Source organism: Doryrhamphus excisus, linkage group LG18 (assembly GCF_037039965.1).
Source record: "Doryrhamphus excisus strain RoL-2023G ecotype Guam linkage group LG18, RoL_Dexc_Guam_v1.1, whole genome shotgun sequence".
NCBI lineage: Eukaryota > Metazoa > Chordata > Actinopteri > Syngnathiformes > Syngnathidae > Doryrhamphus > Doryrhamphus excisus.
Window position 1 is genome coordinate 14,161,788 of NC_136374.1, and position 21,013 is coordinate 14,182,800.

Consider the following 21,013-nt stretch of genomic DNA (forward strand, 5'->3'; position numbering starts at 1 on the left):
GCTTTTTGAGCCCAGATTTTTAGTTTAGTTTTTTTTTTTTTTGTTCAGGAAAGGTTTTTAACTCATTCACTGCCAAAGACGTCTCCTTTCAAAATGTAACGTTGACTGCCAAAGACTATTGACGTCTTTTGCTTTTTTTTTTTTTTTTTATCACAGGAGCTACAGATCAAAGTCTTATGTATCTTGCGTGTGAATTCCAGACTTGTAGGCGAAGTATTTCTGGGGCAACAGTTCTATAACCTTCTAACTAAAGTTCCAAGTTTCAGGCAGCTTATACAGGAACAGAGTTTTTCTGGCTGTGGATCTGTTTTGCGATCACAAAGGATGGGTGTGATGTTGGTGATGCTGTTGTTGTTCATCTAGGAATAGTTTGCACGCACGTGTACACGCATATGGCTATACTTTACACCCATGCACATATCTGTAAATAGTCCCAACACATGCAAACATCTGGAAATAGATGATTATTTAGTGTTATGTTTTATGTTACTACGTTCTACATCTGTGTCATTTTTGTTGTTTGATAGAATTAAACATCTGTTGAGATGTTTGAGGTGTCACTACAACAAAACATATGTATGTCAGTCACCATTCCGCTTGACTTTGCTTCTCTCTGGAGAATTTAATTCTTTGTTTCTTGGTCAAAATCAGGTACTTTTGCTGGAACCACCCTATGTACTACTGCTGATTTATAAAGACCCCAAAAGGCTAAAAACAAACTTTTTTTCTGATGAAAGAAGAGAGTCTAAAGTTTATTTACATAGTTTGTAGTCCTAAAACTCAATATTCTGTGGGTCTTGAAAGTTCAGCAAAATACCCCCAAACCCTGGCAGCATTGAGCACTGGTCCCTGAACATGGCTGGCAATGAATTAGTTAAAAAGTATTCATTCATTCATTTTCTGCCACATTTCCTCACAAGGGTGAGGGTACACCCTGGACTGGTCGCCAGCCAATCACAGGGCACATATAGACAAACAACCATTCACACTCACATTCATACCTATGGACAATTTGGAGTCGCCAATTAACCTAGCATGTTTTTGGAATGTGGGAGGAAACCGGAGTACCCGGAGAAAACCCACACATGCACGGGGAGAACGTGCATGCGTTCTACTCCATATCCAGAATTGAAACCTGGTTACCTAGCTGTGAGGTCTGCGCGCTAACTACTCGACCACCGTGCCGCCATTCCAACAGTCAGCTTTAACAATCCCCACCGCCCCAGTTCAAATACTTATTTGGAAGGGGAACATTTCACGCAATGTGAGCCAGTGTGGAATGCACTGGCAACTCTATCCAAGTTTGGGGACTGGGCTCGGGGTTGGGGCAGGCGGGTTGCATGCCAAGCAGAGAGGCGTATGGATGTGTTCAGTGGTCAAAACACGTGCCTATTGGTCACGCTCCGAAAGGGGATGGCACTGATGTTCATAATATTTTCCAGATCAACCAGCAAAATCCCAAAACTTAGGTCTTATTATTCGTTGAAGTCCTGGATGGTGCCATGCATGATGACAAAGTTTTGTTTGACTTTTTAGGCATACATTTACCCAAAAATGTGGTTGTAAACCAAACTCTTCAACTTTACAGATTCCACTATAAATCCCTCCGGATGAGATTGGGTTTGACTTTTAAAGGTTTGCAACATTTTGAAGTAAGTCAGGGGACAGAAAGTCCCTCAGGTGGCTTCTCTATGCTTCTTGGCAGACAACAGATAAGTCATTTGCATGGCTGATATATTGTGCTTGGACCCTGTAAACAGCCTTAATGGGATTTGTCAAAATGTGGGCCAAAAGGAAATGCGAGTAGCCTCCCCCTCAGGGCCACGGTGCGAGTCGGGGGTATTAGAAGAAGATGAGCTGCGCTGAGCCTGTGTGGGCATCAAGTGTCTCATCCCACAATAACTTTCGTCTTCTTCTTTTTGAAGTTGAAATGTGTGCTTGCAGTCGGGTCAGCGCTTCCGAGTGTTTCCACATATAAACCTTGTGTTGTTCTCCAAGCAATTAAGGCAGCTGGCCCGTGTCCAAACGCAGCTGGTCGATGCTTTAACTACACGTTTCTGTGCTGACAGCATCGCAGTGAATATGTCATGGGGCAAGAACAGAAGCCTGTGTTGCCTTTGGATAGCCGTACGCCCACAAAATGACGAATGGCTGCAATCCGTTTGTAGGTTGTGGAGATGATGGTGCAAGGAGGTAGACGAGGCATTATGGCCGCTCTTAGACAAGACGGACAATGTTAACAAGAAAAGATGCATCTGAGGTTTGATGGTGCCGATACCGATATCGAATACTGATTAAAACCATGAAACGATACCAATACAGATTTTTTTTTTCTGGTGAGAGCTACTTTTACAAGATTTTATCATTATTTATTTTATCAATATATATATATATATATATATTTTAAAAAAAGGACGAATAACCCAGGGATACTCTGAAGTGTGTCAATGCAGATATCAGCTCATTTGCATATAAACACAATTTATTCCCTTTTGGACCCAAATATTCCAACTCCATTCGGGTTATTTGCTCAAACGGAAAGAATGTAACCTTTGTATACGCCTCATTCCGAAAGAAAAGTGCCAATCCGAATGAATATATAATCAGATTCACGAGGGTCACATACTATATGCTGGAGCCTATCCCAGCTGTCTTGGGGCGAGAGGCGGGGTACACCCCGGACTGGTCGCCAGCCAATCACAGGGCACATATATACAAACAACCATTCACACTCACATTCATACCTATGGACAATTTGGAGTCGCCAATTAATCTAATTGTTAATTAATCTATTCATTCATTCATTTTCTACCGCTTTTTCCTCACAAGGGTCGCAAGGGTGCTGGAGCCTATCCCAGCTGTCTTGGGGCGAGAGGCGGGGTACACCCTGGACTGGTGGCCAGCCAATCACAGGGCACATATAGACAAACAACAATTCACGTTCATACCTATGGACAATTTTCAGTCGCCAATTAATCTAATTGTTAATTAATCTAATTAATCAAATTTTTGGAATGTGGGAGGAAACCAGATTACCTGAAAGAAACCCACACATGCATGTGGAAAACATGCAAACTCCACACAGAGTTGGCCGAGGGTGGAATTGAACCCGGGTCTCCTGGCTGTGAGTCCTGCACGCCTACCACTTGCCCACCGTGCAGCCAGAAATTCATAGTAAAGTTGATAAAAAGTTCATATGATGAAATAGTTTGCTTTGTCCATCCGTCCATCCATCTATATTCCTCCACTTATCTGGACCCAGCCATCTCAGTAACAAAGCCCAGAAGGCCACCTCTTCCAATTGTCAGCTGCAGGACATAATCCTTCCAGCATGTCCTAGCCCTCCTGGCTGTGTCTGCCCGGAACACGTCACCAGGGAAGTGTCCAGAAAGCAATCGGACTAGACGGTCAACGGGCTTCTCTTAATGTAATAGAACAGCGGAACTATTCCAACCCAGATAAGCAAGCTCCTCCATCCTATTGTTTAGGGTGAGTCTGGTCACCCTACGGGGGAAACTCATTTCAACTGATTGTATCCTGCATCTTGCTGTTTTTGTCAATGCCCAAAGCTTGTGACCGTGGGTGAGAGTAGGAGCATGTGGTCTGGTGACCACCAGCCTTGTTTTCCTCGCTGTGGGTCCTCTGTTTATCTTTAGCTTTCTCCTACTGTGACTTTTTGATACACCCGTTCACACCACTTTTTGTTGGCTTTTCATCCATGAAATCCTGCTTTCTTTTTCTGTTTTGTCCCTCATGGACTTTGCCAATCTTAGTGAGGTCTGTAATGAATATTTTCATTATATATATAAATATTAATATATATATATTATTATATACCCATATTAATATTGTCATTCAGAATCCAAACAAAAATTACAACTCTTGTGTTTTTAGCAATCCACAGCAGCTTTTTGCAACTTGTCACTCTCGATTTTGCAGGACATGGTTTGATTCCGTTATCAAAATGCATTAATAATAATAATAATAATAATAATAATAATAATAATAATAATAATAATAATAATAATAATAATAATAATAATAATAATAAATTGTATTTATATGGCACTTTACATTACAGAAATCTCAAAGTGCTACAAAGAAAGCATAAAACCTACAGTGAAACAGTAAAACAACACAACAAAAGGTATATTTAAAAAAAAATAATAATAATTATCGCAATAGGGCGATATAACAAAAATTTCTGTCATAAGCCAAATTATATTTTTTCTGTCAATTTTAAATAGTTTTGATCAGCCATTCCAACATATCACTATATTGTGGCTTAGCATTTTGCCACTGGAGTAGAAGAACAAATAAAATAAATATAAAATAATATACTAAGTACGAGAACAGATATAATATAAAATTTAAAAAAATAATATAGCAAATGTTGGTATAAAATATGGTATAAAATATGGTATAAAATGGTAAAAATAGATTGTTCAAAGTCAACAAGGTTCTTCCGTTGACATTTTAGATTTTTGCCTTTAAAGCTGGCCTTGTTCTGCTGCTCAGTCAACCGCTTGCAAGCTGCCACATCATACTTGTGCTTTCTATTTAATTATACGTAGAAACATACAGTATCTAAGTAATGCTGGAGAGGTTAAAAAGTGCACAGACAGTTTATTTCATAAAATATGAAGCAATCTTGCTAAGACGGAAAAAGCTTTAAAGGAGTCAAGTTTGCATGCCCTTACATTTCACTTTACAGAAAAGGCCTAATTCATGATGGATGATAAAACAGACAAGTATTCAATATGAAAGGGACTCAAATCCTTTGCCGTTATCGCTCTTGTTCCGCACATAACGTTGAAGAGCGTTTTGATTAATTGTGGCTTAAAAGGTTCTCCAAAGCGCTAATTCCAACTGCAGTCTGGATGCATTTAAAAATCCTCAAACAGAATATGTCAGGATGCAACGCCGCAAGCACTGAAATATTCAGTCTGTGCACAAGTCTTGCTGATTGGCTAAGCTTCGATTAGATAGAAGTATTCCCCAGGTGAGTGTCAGCCTCGGTTCCACTGCAACTGGAGGTAAAATGAGAAGTCAACAGTATTTAGTCAAATAAAAGCAAGAGATTAAAGAAACTTTGGCAGCCAACTATGGGCCATTGATTTATAATTTAGCAGCAGTTATGCTGAGTCGTGGCCACCCGAGAAATGGGGCCACTCTCTGCTACTACCGCTTTACTTTCCTCGTGAGAACACTTCATGCACGGAGCGCTTACTTCAACAGCAGCTGTCTGAGGAAGGAGGACACTATTTCATTCCCATCTGATGTAATTACACCATCGCATAAAGGACCGTGGTCAATGATACACACGTGTACACGCATGTATAATGTTACGGATCTGCTTCTTTCTGACCTTGACAGGTTAACTCATTGAATGATGACCTCAAAGCAACAACTCATAACAAACAACTACAGTGCCGTGATATGTCCGTGACTCACCGAAAACGGCTATGCGGCACACTTTTGGGTCAAGACCCACCACTTGAAAATCACTGTTTTAAAGCAGCGCTATGTACAAGTTGACTGCAAAGTGTGCCAAACAAAACAAAAGAGCAACAAAGGAAAACAAATGCAGAAGACAACATTGAAATTGACAAAAAAAACAAAAAAAAAACGTAAACTGTATTAAGGAAAGCAGGAAGTGAACAAATGTAACAGTTACTGATTGTATAAGTACCAGATGGAGGGGTAGGATTTAATAAGCTTTGCTTCTTCCTACTCCTTTTGGACATGTGGAACTGTGAACTGATTATGTGATGCATTCAATTGTAATCTGATGCATGTTCAAATGAAATAAAACCATTACCATTACCATATATCAGTGTCACTATGTTGGTGTTACAACTATCATAATTAATATAAAATCAGTGCTGTATAAGCCACTATGAAAAGGCTGACTCATTGCATGAATTGCATGAATTCAAAGTTTTTTTTTTAAACACATGTAAACACCTTATTTAAACCACATTTGACCATTTAAAGCTCAGGTTAATATACGTAGACTATGTGGTGAAAAACAGCGCCGTCATGCACCAACGATGAGATAAATTAATGCTACACATGCTGACACACTCTCAGATATTTGTCTTCTTGCACAGTTGTGCAGCGTTTTTCTGTCCTTGTTAGACCCAGTTTGTGCTGCTCTCTGAAGGGAGTAGTTAACAGCACGGTAAGAGATTTTTTAGGTGTGTTTTCTAATCATCTATTAGCCTTATAAAATGATGAACTTGGATTAGCAGCCATACCAGGAGATTGATGCAGAGGACTGACAGTTGTTGATAGTAGGCCTCTATGCAAAAATGTACATCCTTCTTTGAAAATCATCTCATTCATTTTAATTGTTTGTGAAATGGATACAAATGTGTGTGAAATGCATGAAAATGTGTTTTTCTTTGGAAAACAAAGAAATTTGCAAGTGATCCCAAACTTTTGAGCGGTAGTGTACAATGATGTTCAATGTTGTGAGGACCAGGACTCACAGATGGTGAATTTAGTGAGTCCCTGGAAAATGCAATGGGGTCCCCAATGAAAAAAAAAAAAAATCTTATATAGTTATTTTTAAATTGTAGTGATAAACTCCTTGATGGTGAGATTTCAAACAAATTTGTTGTTCAAGTAGCACGGATTTTCACACAGATAGGTTGCATCTTGAATGAAACAGATGCAGTTGGGCATGAAACCAACTGAGGGCTCAGTATCAATCTATTTACATTGATATCGATCAATACTGATACCAACGTTGGGATCATTATTAGTTGTATTTGGATGGGTCCGTCCACTGCTACTCAGAACACAACTACAAACAACAGACCGAATACAAAAAGAACAGACAACCATTAGGAAGGCTCTTTCTAACTTTAGGGATCCTCACTGGGCCTTTGTTAAATCCAGAAAGCAAAGACTGGGCACTACACCTGAGCCTGAGCACCGAAACAGAATGGATGCGGATTTTGGTGGTACTAACATGGCTCGTTTGTCAGAGAAACTCGGAAGGATTTTCTCCAAACATAATATACCACATTTCAGAAAAAAAAGTTGGTTCAACCCAAGGACTGTTGTTTATACAGTGCAGTGCATCGAAGAGTGCAATGATCCGAACACTGGAGAGACCAAGCAACCCTTAAACAAACACATGGACCAATATAAAAAATGCCCCTTCAAAAATATTTTGTTTTTTAGGAAAACAATGTCCAATTGTTGGATATGCAGGACTGCTGGTTTAAAAGAAGCCATGTTTGCCAGGCTGCAAACAGAGGAGGCCATCACCTATCACCTGCTTACAACAATAATAATGATAATACCTGTCCATTGGATGAATGGTCACTAACGAGCTGTTTTCCCATTAGATAACCGATTTTTGTACAGTTCAGGTATTCACCAACGACTCTATTGTGACATCACTCACCAGAGACATATATAGGGAGTATCCACAATTAATTAACAAAGAAAATTCAGACCCGAGTTCAATTCCACCATCGCCCATGTCTGTGTGGAGTTTGCATGTTCTCCCCGTGCATGCGTGGGTTTTCTCCGGGTACTCCGGTTTCCTCCCACATTCCAAAAACATGCTAGGTTAATTAGCGACTCCAAATTGTCCATAGGTATGAATGTGAGTGTGAATGGTTGTTTGTCTATATGTGCCCTGTGATTGGCTGGCGACCCTCGTGAGGATAAGCGGTAGAATATGAATGAATTTATTATAATTATTATATTTTCTGACGAATAGTAGGCCATAGTCAACCATGAAATACTCATCATTTATGAAATAATCAATGTTTGGGAGCAATTTTATATTTTTTTAAGTAAAGGTACTTTCAAAAGTAATTTTATTTTGATATAACTTTACTTTCACTTTGCCTAACAGCTTGCTATGATGCACTGCTGGAAAATACTTAAGTTTCATTCTACCGAGCTGCATTCTCCAACACTTGAATGATCACTTATTACAAAAGAAAGACATCAATATAAAATGCGGATGCGTTTGGAGAGAAGCGGTCGGAGGCGTGGACAGCTGAGAGCGACACAGGGGGCAGCTGTTTCTTCCTTTCCAGCTGCGAGTCCAAATTGTTTTTGTGTTTCCGACAGACCTTCACGCAGCAAATTGCTGTTTGTCGGCTGTGAGCAATTGTGAGGAGAGTTTCTTTTTAAGTCCTTTTCCATCACTTTAAACTATGATGACAACACTTTCCAAAACTCGGCCAAAAAAAAAGTGATCTCAGCGAATACAATGTTTAAACCTGTAAAAATAGATATTTACTGTGTTGTCTGCAACAATTGTAATTTTATTTAGAAGAGCCAGAACTAACAGAATAAAAGAAATGCTCATAAAACCATCAAATTAAATCAGAATATTCAATATTCTTATTGAGTTTTTGTCATAAATCTTAGACAGGAAGTTTCCATTTAAAGTGCATGTCAACGAACATGCATTTTAATTTAATACAGTGTTGATTTTGTGAACCAAATAAACTTCCTACAAGCATACACATTTTTTTTCACTCTTCCCCAACAGAAATTTAATTACTGGCAGCAGTTGCGTGGCGTAGTAAACCGCTCGGGACTTTAATAACCGTCAAATCGCCAGCTGTGAACTATTAAGCAACGCCAACGACAGCCAGAGATGCCTCCCGCGCAGCTGGCCAAAATAAAAGCCTGATACAGAAAGGAAGCAGCCAATTCATTGTGTCACAATAAAGGTCTTCTTCTCTGGAGAGCATTAATGGCTCACTCACCCGATACCAAACAATCTCCCGGAGCCTTCCGTCCGTTTTGAAGTTGCACTTGAGGGTCACAGTCTCACCCACAACCACGGGAGGCAGCGGCTCGATGGTAACTGTCAAGTATCCTGCCATGACACACACAAAAAAACAACATTACTATGTAGAACTTGAAGGAAAATAGCGGTGATGCTGCAAGGTGTTCATGAATTTAAAGTATACAGAGCAGAAAAAAGAAGCAGCTAATGACTTAAATTCCGTCCCATCTGGTAAAAACCCATTTGTGTAGCGTGAAAGGCAAGTTAGCCACCTGTGCTCAAAGACGTCCTCGCTCCTCCCAGATGACTCCAGTCATCCCTCATTCTTTATAAGTGGCTAATTGTAAGTCGTTAATGACGCCATTAATGTGTTTACTGCTGTAGGGTCTCGGTATTTATTAAGAGAAGATACATTGTGACGCAGCAAGTTTGTTTGGAGTGACAGGAATGGGAAGCTTGAGGAGAAACATCACTGAGGAACCATTGCTAGTAGTGTGCACAGTTGGTGTGGGATCAGTTCCCGAAAAATTGCTCCCGACTTTAACCCTGAACGGGAAAAGTGGTCAAAAATAGATGGATGGAAACTATCCTTAATGGCTTTCAAATATTAGTTACACTACTTATATGTCAGGCTAGCACGTAGGCCTCACAGCTTGGAGAACCGAGTTCAATCCCGTGCATGCGTGGGTTTTCTCCGGGTACTCCGGTTTCCTCCCACATTCCAAAAACATGCTAGGTTAATTGGCGACTCCAAATTGTCCATAGGTATGAATGTGAGTGTGAATGGTTGTTTGACTATATGAATATGAATATTTTATTCATATTCTTATCATTTTTATGACTTTTTAAAAACTTTACTTAACACACATATTGAAAGGGAATAAGAATATACAGCTGGAAGAAAAATAAAGTGAATTTAGAACTTTGGAATTTCTGCATAAATTGGTCATAAAATTTAGTCTGATCGTTATTTAAATCATCAGAATAATTCTTCCTAAACTAACACCACACATACAATTATATGTTTTATCTTTCTTTCTTTTGACAGTTACTATGATACACATAATGTCATAGTATGGTCATATCACCTTGTACTTCGGTACGGGACAAAAAAAAAAAAAAACTTAAACTGTATTATGGAAAGCAGGAAGTGAACAAATGTAACAGTTACTGATTGTAAAAGTACCAGATGGAGGGGTAGGATTTAATAAGCTTTGCTTCTTCCTACTCCTTTTGGACATGTGGAACTGTGAACTGATTATGTGATGCATTCAATTGTAATCTGATGCATGTTCAAATGAAATTAAACCATTACCATTACCATAACATTTATAGGAAATGAAGTAAAAAATTAGTGAACCTCTAAAAATGTGAAGGTGACTATAGGGGTGTTATTTCATGGGCTGCAGAGCTCTAATAATAATAATTCAAAAAATCATAAACAGGTTTGTTTGCCCTAAGTACAAAAATATTCCATTTATTAATACTGAATCCTACTTTGTGGAAATTGGAAATCTTGGTCGGGTCTGGAACCAATTAAGGGCTGTTTTATTAAAATAAACTTACTATAACGCCCCACAATATCATTTCAAAATCCCCTGAAATGAGGAAGATATCGCTCCTTTAAAGTACAATATTTGAATGATCACGGCGTCCACTGGTGTTGGTGCACAAATACATTGTGGACAATTCAGTGTGACATCAGTAAAACGTGGCGTTGCCAGTACTGGAAACCATGCAGGAAAAGGAATGGGAAATTTCAAAAGAGCAAATTGCACGGGTGATGCACTCGTCAGGGTGGTTCACGTCTGGAGGAGTCGGGGCACATGCAGGCGGCGTTACACTCACTCTCATTCCCACGCAAGTCAATCGCGGTCACGTCATCCAAACGGCTCCTTGAATTTCACGCACAGTAATTGCTTATTTTTTTTCTTTCTTTATGCCAGTCGACCTCATGTACTCTGAGGCTAAAGGGGGGCATATCAATAAGGCAAAAACAAAGACCCCAAAGGCCGTGCTTTACCATCAGTTGCAGCATAAACAAGGAAGATATTTGTACTCCTAAGCAGGAGGACAACGTTCAATACACCTATCTATTAGTGCAGCTAATAACGGTAAATTACCCTCAAACTTAAGTCCATTTATGTGTAAGCAGGTGTGGAGTGGTCGGCCAGAGGGTGTTTAATTGGCGTATATTAGCTGCTTGTAGAGGCCCTTGTCTTGTTTTCATCTATCACAACAACATAATCTAATGAGGGCTGCAAACTCGGCGTTCCGCCATTAATAATGCCAATTTGCTGAGCTAAAACGGGCAAACAAAAGACATCCACTGATGGGCCAGAACCCAAATATGTGGATTTTTTAAATTTATTTTTGGGTGGCGGGTTGTGATTCATGGTAGTGTACCACTTTTTACTTTATCTATGTTGCAAAGCAGCTTAAACTACAGAGAGAATTTTATATAGTATTGATGCATGTTGCTACATTGAATAAAAAATGTGTTTTTTGTTTCAAAAAGTGACAATTTGAATGTTTAATCTCAAATTGAATTGTGAAAGGACAACAAATCAAAAATACCATGCCTCCCCAGTGTTGCACAGTTTCAAAAAAAAACAAAAAGAAGCATATTTACAGCCAATATCGAGTCAAAATTAATATTTTACAGTCAAATAAAAAGGAAGTTGCATCTCTTCCCCTTCCCGGATGGTTTATTAAAGTTTTAATACATTATTCAGCGAAGAGATGAAAGGCTAAAATGTTTTTGTAAATGGAGTCGGGGAGGGTTTGAAGACTGATTGACCATTTTTATCATCAATTTGGTCTTTAAATGCGTCAAAATAAGCTCAGGAAAAAGAGTGAGTTGCAACTTCAACTATTTGGCCACATTTACATAAATACGCTATGAAGTGTGGGCTTCTCATTAGATGTTATTCACATTTGCACAAACAATGCACAACAATGAGCAGTTGATGTTTGCTAAATACAAGGACTTGAACCAGTCATGATGTGCTATATATATCACTATATTGACACTTAGTATGGTACCCATTATGTCATTGGATGGTCATATCACCTCGTACTTTGGTACGTGACAAAAATAAAATAAAAAAAAAATTAAACTATATTATGAAAGCAGGAAGTGAGCAAATGTAACAGTTACTGATTGTAAAAGTACCAGATGGAGGGGTAGGATTTAATAAGCTTTGCTTCTTCCTACTCCTTTTGGACATGTGGAACTGTGAACTGATTATGTGATGCATTCAATTGTAATCTGATGCATGTTCAAATGAAATTAAACCATTACCATTAGTGACACAGCTGAGGTGCATGTGTGAGTTTGCTGCTGTTTTTGTCCCTCAGTAATTCAGCCAGTTTCAACGATTCCTGTGGCGCTGCTGAACTTAAGTGGCCATGGTGTTATCCTGTATATTGTAGCACTAATTGCACCACCATTCATACTAGAGGTGTCAGATTTGGGCTCAAAGTAGTTTAAATGGATAGTTCAGATTCTTGTACATTAAGTTGTAGGAGCGCTACACGGTGCACGAGTGGTTACCATGCAGGCCGCAGAGCTAAGAGACCCGAGTTGAATTCCACACTCGGCCATCTCTGTGTGGAGTTTGCATGTTCTCCCCGTGCATGCGTGGGTTTTCCTATGTTTTCCTCCCACATTCTAAAAACATGAATAAATGATACTTGATTTTTACCTGAATACAAGAGCTTTGCTTGTATTAATCTTATGATGAAAAATAAAATAAAATAAAATAAAATAAAATAAAATAAAATAAAATAAAATAAAATAAAATAAAATAAAATAAAATAAAATAAAACAGCTAGACAGCTGGGATAGGCTCCAGCACCCCCTGTGATCCCCTGTGTACTACAGTAAAGGTGACTTACCACCCAGATTGGTACTCGGAGTTTAGCTTCTCAAAACAATATCCGTTCAGAATAATAACACATTTGTAGTTAAAAAAAAAAAAAAAATGCATGCCATATCCTTGTCTCCTGTCTATTAGTGTGTATGTGATGAAGATGCTCCATCTTCCTCAGCTGTGGAACCCACACCTAAACAAGATAGCCTCGGCGCTCCATGGACCAAGATGCCAGCAAAACCTTAACGAGGCATGACACGGTCAATAATGATAATTTGGACTGCATTAAGCATAGTGGAAAATATGGAATCCTCACATCCCACAGATGATCACAGACTCTGTGATCTTGCCAGTTGTGGTGTTTTTGTCTTGATATAAAATACAGAAGCTTTAAAAAATAAAATTGTGAGAGGTGCTTGAACAACACGACATAGATTTGACCTCATCATTCAGACTGAAAAGTTAATTGGTTTGGTACAATATAATAATCCAAGTCGATATAATAATCCAAATCTGTGAAATATTACAAAAACTGCGTACCTATTTTACTTTTGATGTCAATAACCACCATACTGGAGCAGATATATTTTCATTAATGGGCTTCTGGCTTGCCTAAAAGATAACTGATGGAAAATTCTTCGTCGTCAAAAGAAGAAGGAAATGAACAGCCACTGACTGACTTTTAATCTCCACGACCATTAACGGAATATAATTCAAAATCCTATTTAGTTTTATACAACAATCAATGCCAGTTTGAAGATCTGAGGGAAATTTGACCACTGACCTTCTGATCTGACCTTTGATCTTAGCAAACTTGTGCACTTTGGAACAGAACCTATTAAAGTTTAAAAGATGTTAAATGAGTCTAGCCATCCCTGCCTCAGCTCTACTTGTCTCAATTTAGGTTAGCATTTTTGCTTGTTTGCTTTTATTTAGTTTTACTGAAAGTGTCGAAAGAAAAAAGATGCATAGAAACGGACGAAACGTAAAAAGAGCTTGTGAGGTGAAACATAGCCGCTTACAGATGGAACAAACATGGACCATCAATATGATTTATTGTGCTAAATGACACGTATTGGCCACATGTCTGTTGCAATCCTCCACCCCAATCAGCATCCTCTCGCCCTGATGGTGCTTCAGGACATTGATGACAATTGTCGCTTCCACACAGGAAATACAACACAGAGAAAAGGGTCCACCATTGCACCACTTAATACGCCATAAAAGAACCAAGGGCTTCTTTGTCACTTTTGCTTTCAGTTTCCTGTTAACGTCCGCCAAGAAACCTGTTTTCATGTTTGTTAACAGCGTGTGTTAAATGTGTAGTACTAGTCCATTTCAATGAAACAATGACACGGAATTGTAAAAAAAATATATATAAAAAATAAATTAAAAAAATATCTATATATATATAAACACGAAGGTCGCAGGGGTGCTGGAGCCTATCCCAGCTGTCTTCGGGCAAGAGGCGGGGTACACCCTGGACTGGTGGCCAGCCAATCACAGGGCACATATAGACAAACAACCATTCACACTCACATTCATACCTATGGACAATTTGGAGTCGCTAATTAACCTAGCATGTTTTTGGAATGTGGGAGGAAACCAGAGTACCCGGAGAAAACCCACGCATGCACGAGGAGAACATGCAAACTCCACACAGAGATAGCCAAGGGTGGAATTGAACTCGGGTCTCCTAGTTTTGAAGTCTGCTCGCTAACCACACGACCGCCGTGCAGCCAAGAATTGTCCCGTTATTTAAATGATGTATTTTTGAACATTAAATTTACCAGTTAAAAGTGTATCAGTTTCAGTCTACAAAGTTAAAGTTGTATATCGATGGAGGTGCCAGTTTGGTACCAATCCCAACAAGGATCCATATGAGGAGGTCTGCCAGTCGAGGAAGCATTTACCTGCCAAGTCAGCTTCATGAGCGTCAGGACCACAAGCCATGCTACATTCCATAAAGTCCCAGGATATTAATTAGCATAAATTCAATTAATTAAGGACGCAAAGTTAGTCTTTGCAATATGGAAGCATAAAAACCACACAAGGTGAAAGAAATTACAAGGCGGCATAAGCAGCTTAGGAAGCGGTGTCGGGAGAGTCAGAGCGTCAGACATTTCATGGCTGCACCGTTCACAAAGGAGGAAACATGAATCCGTCTGGGACCTCGGATGTGAGCAGGATAAATGTGCTGTTAACTTGTGTATTTCCTCTGGAGAGCTGATGACATAATCATGGAACTGTTCTTATAGATAGATAGATAAATGTAGACAGATTTGTAGTTATTATTTTTGTCATTAACACATTAAAATATTAGTCAATGACAACACAGCTGAATAAAAATGCAGTTTTTAAATGAAACCTGTTATTATTCATTCATTCATTTTCTACTGCTTATCCTCATGAGGGTTGCGGGGGTGCTGGAGCCTATCCCAGTTGTCATTCATACCTGTATTCAAGGTATGAGTCATTAACCTAGCATGTTTTTGGAATGTGGGAGGAAACCGGAGTACCCGGAGAAAACCCACGCATGCACGGGGAGAACATGCAAACTCCATACAGAGATGGCCCAGGGTGGGATTGAACTTGGGTCTCCTAACTGTGAGGTCTGCACGGTAACCACTTAAGCACCGTGCAGCCCTCCCCTGAATCATTAAAAAGGTCAAATAATTAACTTCATTCATTCATTCATTTTCTACTGCTTATCCTCATGAGCGTCACGGAGGTGCTGGAGCCTATCCCAGCTGTCTTTGGGTACACCCTGGACTGGTGGCCAGCCAATCACAGAGCACATATAGACAAACAACCATTCACACTCACATTCATACCTATGGACAATTTGGAGTCGCTAATTAACCTAGCATGTTTTTGGAATGTGGGAGGAAACTGGAGTACCCGGAGAAAACCCACGCATGCACGGGGAGAACATGCAAACTCCATACAGAGATGGCCAAGGGTGGGATTGAACTCAAGTCTGGATTGGATTTTATTGACATTATTTTATTGATATAATTTCCAAACATGAAAAAATCCATGGGCTGGCAACCAGTCCAGGGTGTACCCCACCTATCACCCAAAGACAGCTGGGATAGGCTCCAGCACCCACCGCTACCCTCGTGAGGAAAAAGCAGTAGAAAATGAATGAATGAATGAATTTTATTGATATAATTTCCAAACATGAAAAAATCCATGGGCTGGCAACCAGTCCAGGGTGTACCCCACCTATTACCCGAAGACAGCTGTGATAGGCTCCAGCACCCACCGCAACCCTCGTGAGAAAAAAGCGGTAGAAAATGAATTAATAAATGATATAATTTTCAAACATGAAAAAATCCATGGGCTGGCGACCAGTCCAGGGGGTACCTCGCCTATCGCCCAAAGACAGCTGGGATAAGCTGTACCCGTACGGCCGTGTGCCGGTGACAAAGTCTTGTTATTCAACATGCTCGTTGAGACAGCTGAACAAAAGCAATGACTTCTTTTAAAAGGTCCTATCAGATAAATGCGAGCCTATTAGCTAAATGTTATTGCTTTTCACATTTGGACGTCCAACACAAAGCCCCCAATGCAAACAAACTTGCAGTGAGTAGATAAAGTCAGACGGCCTTCTAATTCGGCAAATCAGCTGCTGACAGAAACACGATCAAGCCGCGTTAGAAGTTGTCGGTTCTGGTCTTAACGCGTTTGTTTGCCTCGTAAAACAAAGTGGACACCTGCAGCGTAAATATAAATTGTGCTCCCCAAATCCCAAAGCCTAATACCCTCCCCCAAAAAAAGTAATCTTCCAAATAGGAGTTTATCTTGTTGTTCACCGCTCTTTAATTCCAATTTCTATAAAAGCCTGCAGTATAATCAGTTTGGGTCCTCTGCATGTTTGTACATGCCAGGCAGCTTTTGGGATAAACTCAGGTTTTTTTTTTTTTTTTACATGTCTCACAACGGAATATACCATTGTGTCCTAAATAAGCCATACAGGACCGGGATGCCATATTAATGAAGGTCTCTGCATTGCCACGGAAGCAAGTTGTCGTGGTAACATGGAGTGTATCAATCACTGTTTGTGCATTCAACGTGTGAAGCCTTGCACCAGTGCAGGTCATGAGCGGGCGGCAGGAAATGAGGTGGACACTCTGAATGTCAAACGGGTAAAATTTAGTGAGGGGAACATCAAGCTGAGACGGAGCATTTAATCATCTTTTTTTTTTTGCTGCGTCTGTGTTAATACAAACCCTTTTCAGATACAAATGACAAAAAACGGTCGGCCTTGATGTGGTAGAAAAGATATGAAGTACAACTATTGCGAATAATATACTCGGTTAAGAGATCACGACAGACTGTGTCGAGATTTCTCTCCATTCCGCTATTGTATCACATACTTTTACGGCTAAAATGTCGGTTTTCTCCTCCGGTCCATGTGTGGCTATTTAGAAGGAGAACCTTTAAACTTTGCCGCTTCATCACTTTGTACGCCGGCTCGTTAATGTTGAGCCGTGCTTATACAATCATCACTAGTGGGCCGTGTGCGATGCGTTCAAAAAAAAAAGAGCATATTAAATTAAGTGCAGCACTAAGGCTGAGCCCAAGGACAGGATGCGCTTTTTAATTGAATCTCACCATAATTTCAGCCTATCGAATGTTAGCAAAAAGGGGGGAGTACGGTCAGTCATGACCTTATTATGCTGCCACCTTTGACTTCTACAGCTGAGGTGTCCTTGGGCAAGGCATGTTCTAATGTCCCTGCAGGGATTATTGCTCTTTGTGAAATCCGAACCAACCTTTTATGGATGACTGAAGCATAATCTGTGTTGATGATGAATAGTGTCTAAGACAAAATAACAGGTTTTTTTTTATCAGGCATATTGTTGTTGTTGTTGTTGTTGTGACAGCGGTACATTGCACATTTCTCAATCAATTGTTTGTAAAATTTTAAAAATGATTTATCTCAAATATATTGCTGTATTGGTTTTCAGTGGCCAAGTGGTCGGAGGGAGGTATGGGTCGGTATAAAACAGTTTCCATTTTAAGCCTTCCTGTTAAGGAATAATACCCAATGTTCATTATTCGTAGATATTATTATTCAATACAATACAGTATTCAATTATTGCTATAGAGACTTGAGACTATATAGAGACTTGAGACTATAGAGACTATTTATAGTTTTTTTTGTCACAATCTGCATTGTTTGTTTTGTTTCTCTTTTGTGCCTTCGATTCTGTTTCCATGCCCTTATTTTGTAGTCACTTCCTGTGTTGATCCATTCTTTGTTCCAACCTTGACGTTCTTAGTTAGACTTGCTGATGTGCATTTCATTCATGTGCGCTCTTCTCCCTGTGTTGAAGCATTGTCATTTGTTTATGATCTATATTGTGATTTCCTGTCGCTGCACGTCAGCAAATATTAATAAATATTAATTTTAGATGCATCAGGTCTCATCTCGCACATCCTGGGGTTGACCTAAAACACCACAATGACAAGACGTGACAGTTTTTATTGTGTGTGCTTTTTATTGGAGTGTTGTGCTGAGGGTCTATTTTTTTATTGTTTTTGGTTATGATTATGATTTTTATTTTAGTGCAATTTTTCTTTTTTTTCCCCCATAAAGGATTTTTTAAAATGTTTTGTTTCATTTATTATGTTACAATGTTATTTTTATTACAATTACAATGTTAAATACTGTTAAGTAAATAATTAAAGTTTATTGTTTTTGATGCAAATTTTTCATAAGGGATTTTTTGTTTCATTTATTATGTTACAATGTTATTTTATGACAATTACAATGTTAAATACTGTTAAGTAAATCATTTTTGATACAATGTATTTGCATTATTATCTCAAATAATTAATAAAAAAATTACCCGAAAACATTATCAGTAATATCGATTATCAACTTATGCTACTCATAAGTTGCAAATGTCATTGTTTAATCACTTGTAGTGTAAACATGTATTGACATTTCACATATAGACACCATACAAAGGTGTGAAAGCTACAGCTACGTACATAACTAGGTCGTCGGAGGACCAAATATGATATGGGAGTAAAAAAAAATCAACCATGAAAATACTCAATTGCCTCAAATATGGCCGTGTAATGACAGCAAATTAATCCCGCATATGACATCCCCTCCCTCGTAACTAAAATTATTCAAAACGCTGCACCACCTGAAACAAAAGAAATCATCCACACCCCCCCCCCCCCCCCGTTAAGTTTTCAGACTTCCAAGAAACTCTTCTGTTTCTTCATCAAAGCTACCTGAATCCCGACTCCATCCACCTGCAAGCCCAGCACCAGCAGCCCCCGACCGGCCCAACACAGGGGGGCCATGATCCATGTTTGGCTACCACATCAAAAGGCCTCACGGGCATGCAGCATTTTCCATCATCACCGAGGAGCCAAGCGCAGTGGTATGAATGAAACTCTGGCACCCATTTATCAGCACTGCGGCCAGGATTAAAGTCCTGCCAGCCCCCCCGCTGCCTGCATCACCAGCCCACTGCTGGCCCGCTTTGTTTCAGCAGCTTTTAAACCTCTTCCGTCTCTTCAAGATGCGCTTCAATAGAGTCGCCCGTGGTTCCGAGGAACGTCACAGCAAAAGATGCATCAAAGTCGTCTGCCGTGAGTCACCTCTGTTAAAGAGCATCAGTGGTTTTGGCGAGGTAAGCAGAGCCTCGTTCTAACAGTCAACCTTTACTTTTAAGCAAAGGAGAATGGGAACACACCCAAAGCCAATTACATGCTTTGGAGCGCTGATTAAAACAATGAAATAAGGTTGAAACATCTGAGACGGACCCTGGTGAGGGTAAGCGGCATCGAAAGTGGAGGGATGGACAGTTGAGACAGATTTGTGGCAGCGCCATGCTTTTGTGGAGTTACGTCATGTGATGCAATGTCAGCGCCGTGTCAGCGCAATGCACTCTGTTTATTTTGACTATGTTGACTTACACTTGATTGATTGCGCGGCTGACATGGTGGATCTACTTGCTTTTCACATTAATGTGCAATCCTCCTCCGAGCTAGCGCTTTAACCTTTCCACTGTTGTGGAGCCTCCTTGTTTTAAAGCCTTGATCTCAAAAATATACCAAAACAAAGCACTTAAGACTGAAAAACAAGACACACAACTCAGTTCTGTACTGTACTGTACTGTACACATCACATGCCAATCAACGTCAATTACCTTACAGTCAAACCTAATTGATGGGACTGTATTATGTTTTCCGTGTATGATGCACTGTGTTCATGCATGAATGCATTATCCGATACTTATTTATAACAAGTATACGGCTCATCCCTAGAGAGTACACCACCATCTGTATCTGTTCAGCCAACATAATTATCTGTATCCATATGTGTACTCGGAGTGGGCGGAGCATACATCTGTACATTATTTTAAGTGTGAAATTGACATGGGTTGATGAGAAGTTGATATATGTATTGTTTATTATTCAGCTATATGTGTACTGTGTGTGGGTGTAAGTGATACTTAATTATTTTTAATGAGCTGTGTGAAGTTTTCTGAAGATTCATGCAAACATGGTAAACAGGGAAATAATCTGTCAGCCTTGTTGATTGTATTTTTTCTAAAAAAATAAAAATAAAAAAAAGCACCACATTCAGTACAACAATCAGTTTTCCAACTGACTTTATATCACTAGCCAAACCAGCCAAAGCAAGCAGAGAAAAATTAAAAATAAAAAAAACTGTCAGTGACTGATGCACAATCGTGCCCGTTGTCTTGGAAAAAAAAAAATGCACCGTGTACAGTTTCAGGTTTCAGTTTCAAGTTCAGTCTGTACAATACAGATAATATCAGTTTCTCAATAATATTTCAAATTGAGCCGGTGTGAAGATGTTTCTGTCCCCCAGTGGGTGCATGACATAAAGTAACTGAGAACCACTGGCCGACAACACATTTATTTTGGCATTTAAATTGCATAAAAAAAAAAAAAAAACAGGACCGAATTTTACATAATTAATAAAAAGTTTCACTGTGCAAACAATGAATAAAACTGCATTGTTTTCTCTGAAAAAATATCAAATCATAATTGAGTAAGTGTCTAACAGAAAAGCCGCAACAATACTTTGTTTACCTTTGGGTGGGTTCGATGCACCAGCGGCACACCACAAATCTCCCATCAGCGAAAGATGTTGTTTTGCTCCAATATTCATAAAATCTGCAGTGAATACTCATTTACATGTTGTGCTGTAAATATGTGCTATGAGTCTCGTAGATTTTTCACACTTACCGCTACAGTTTCAGAACACATGAGACACATCGGTTTGGCACTGCATTCAGTAAGAATTTTCACTTTCACTTTTAAATGATCGGTTTTCTTGATCAACTTAGTTTTGAGCAAGCCATGG

At 39.4% G+C, this 21,013-nt stretch overlaps 1 protein-coding gene across 2 annotated transcripts in view; it reads right to left on the reverse strand.

Moving 5' to 3' along the window:
- igsf21a (immunoglobin superfamily, member 21a) overlaps positions 1-21,013 on the reverse strand; it is a 186,408-nt gene that overhangs the window by 115,118 nt on the left and 50,277 nt on the right. For both annotated transcript variants that reach the window (XM_058054591.2, XM_058054592.2), the window contains exon 2: positions 8,748-8,860. In XM_058054591.2, coding sequence (XP_057910574.2) covers positions 8,748-8,860 — 113 coding nt within the window. The remainder of the gene's footprint in view (positions 1-8,747; positions 8,861-21,013) is intronic.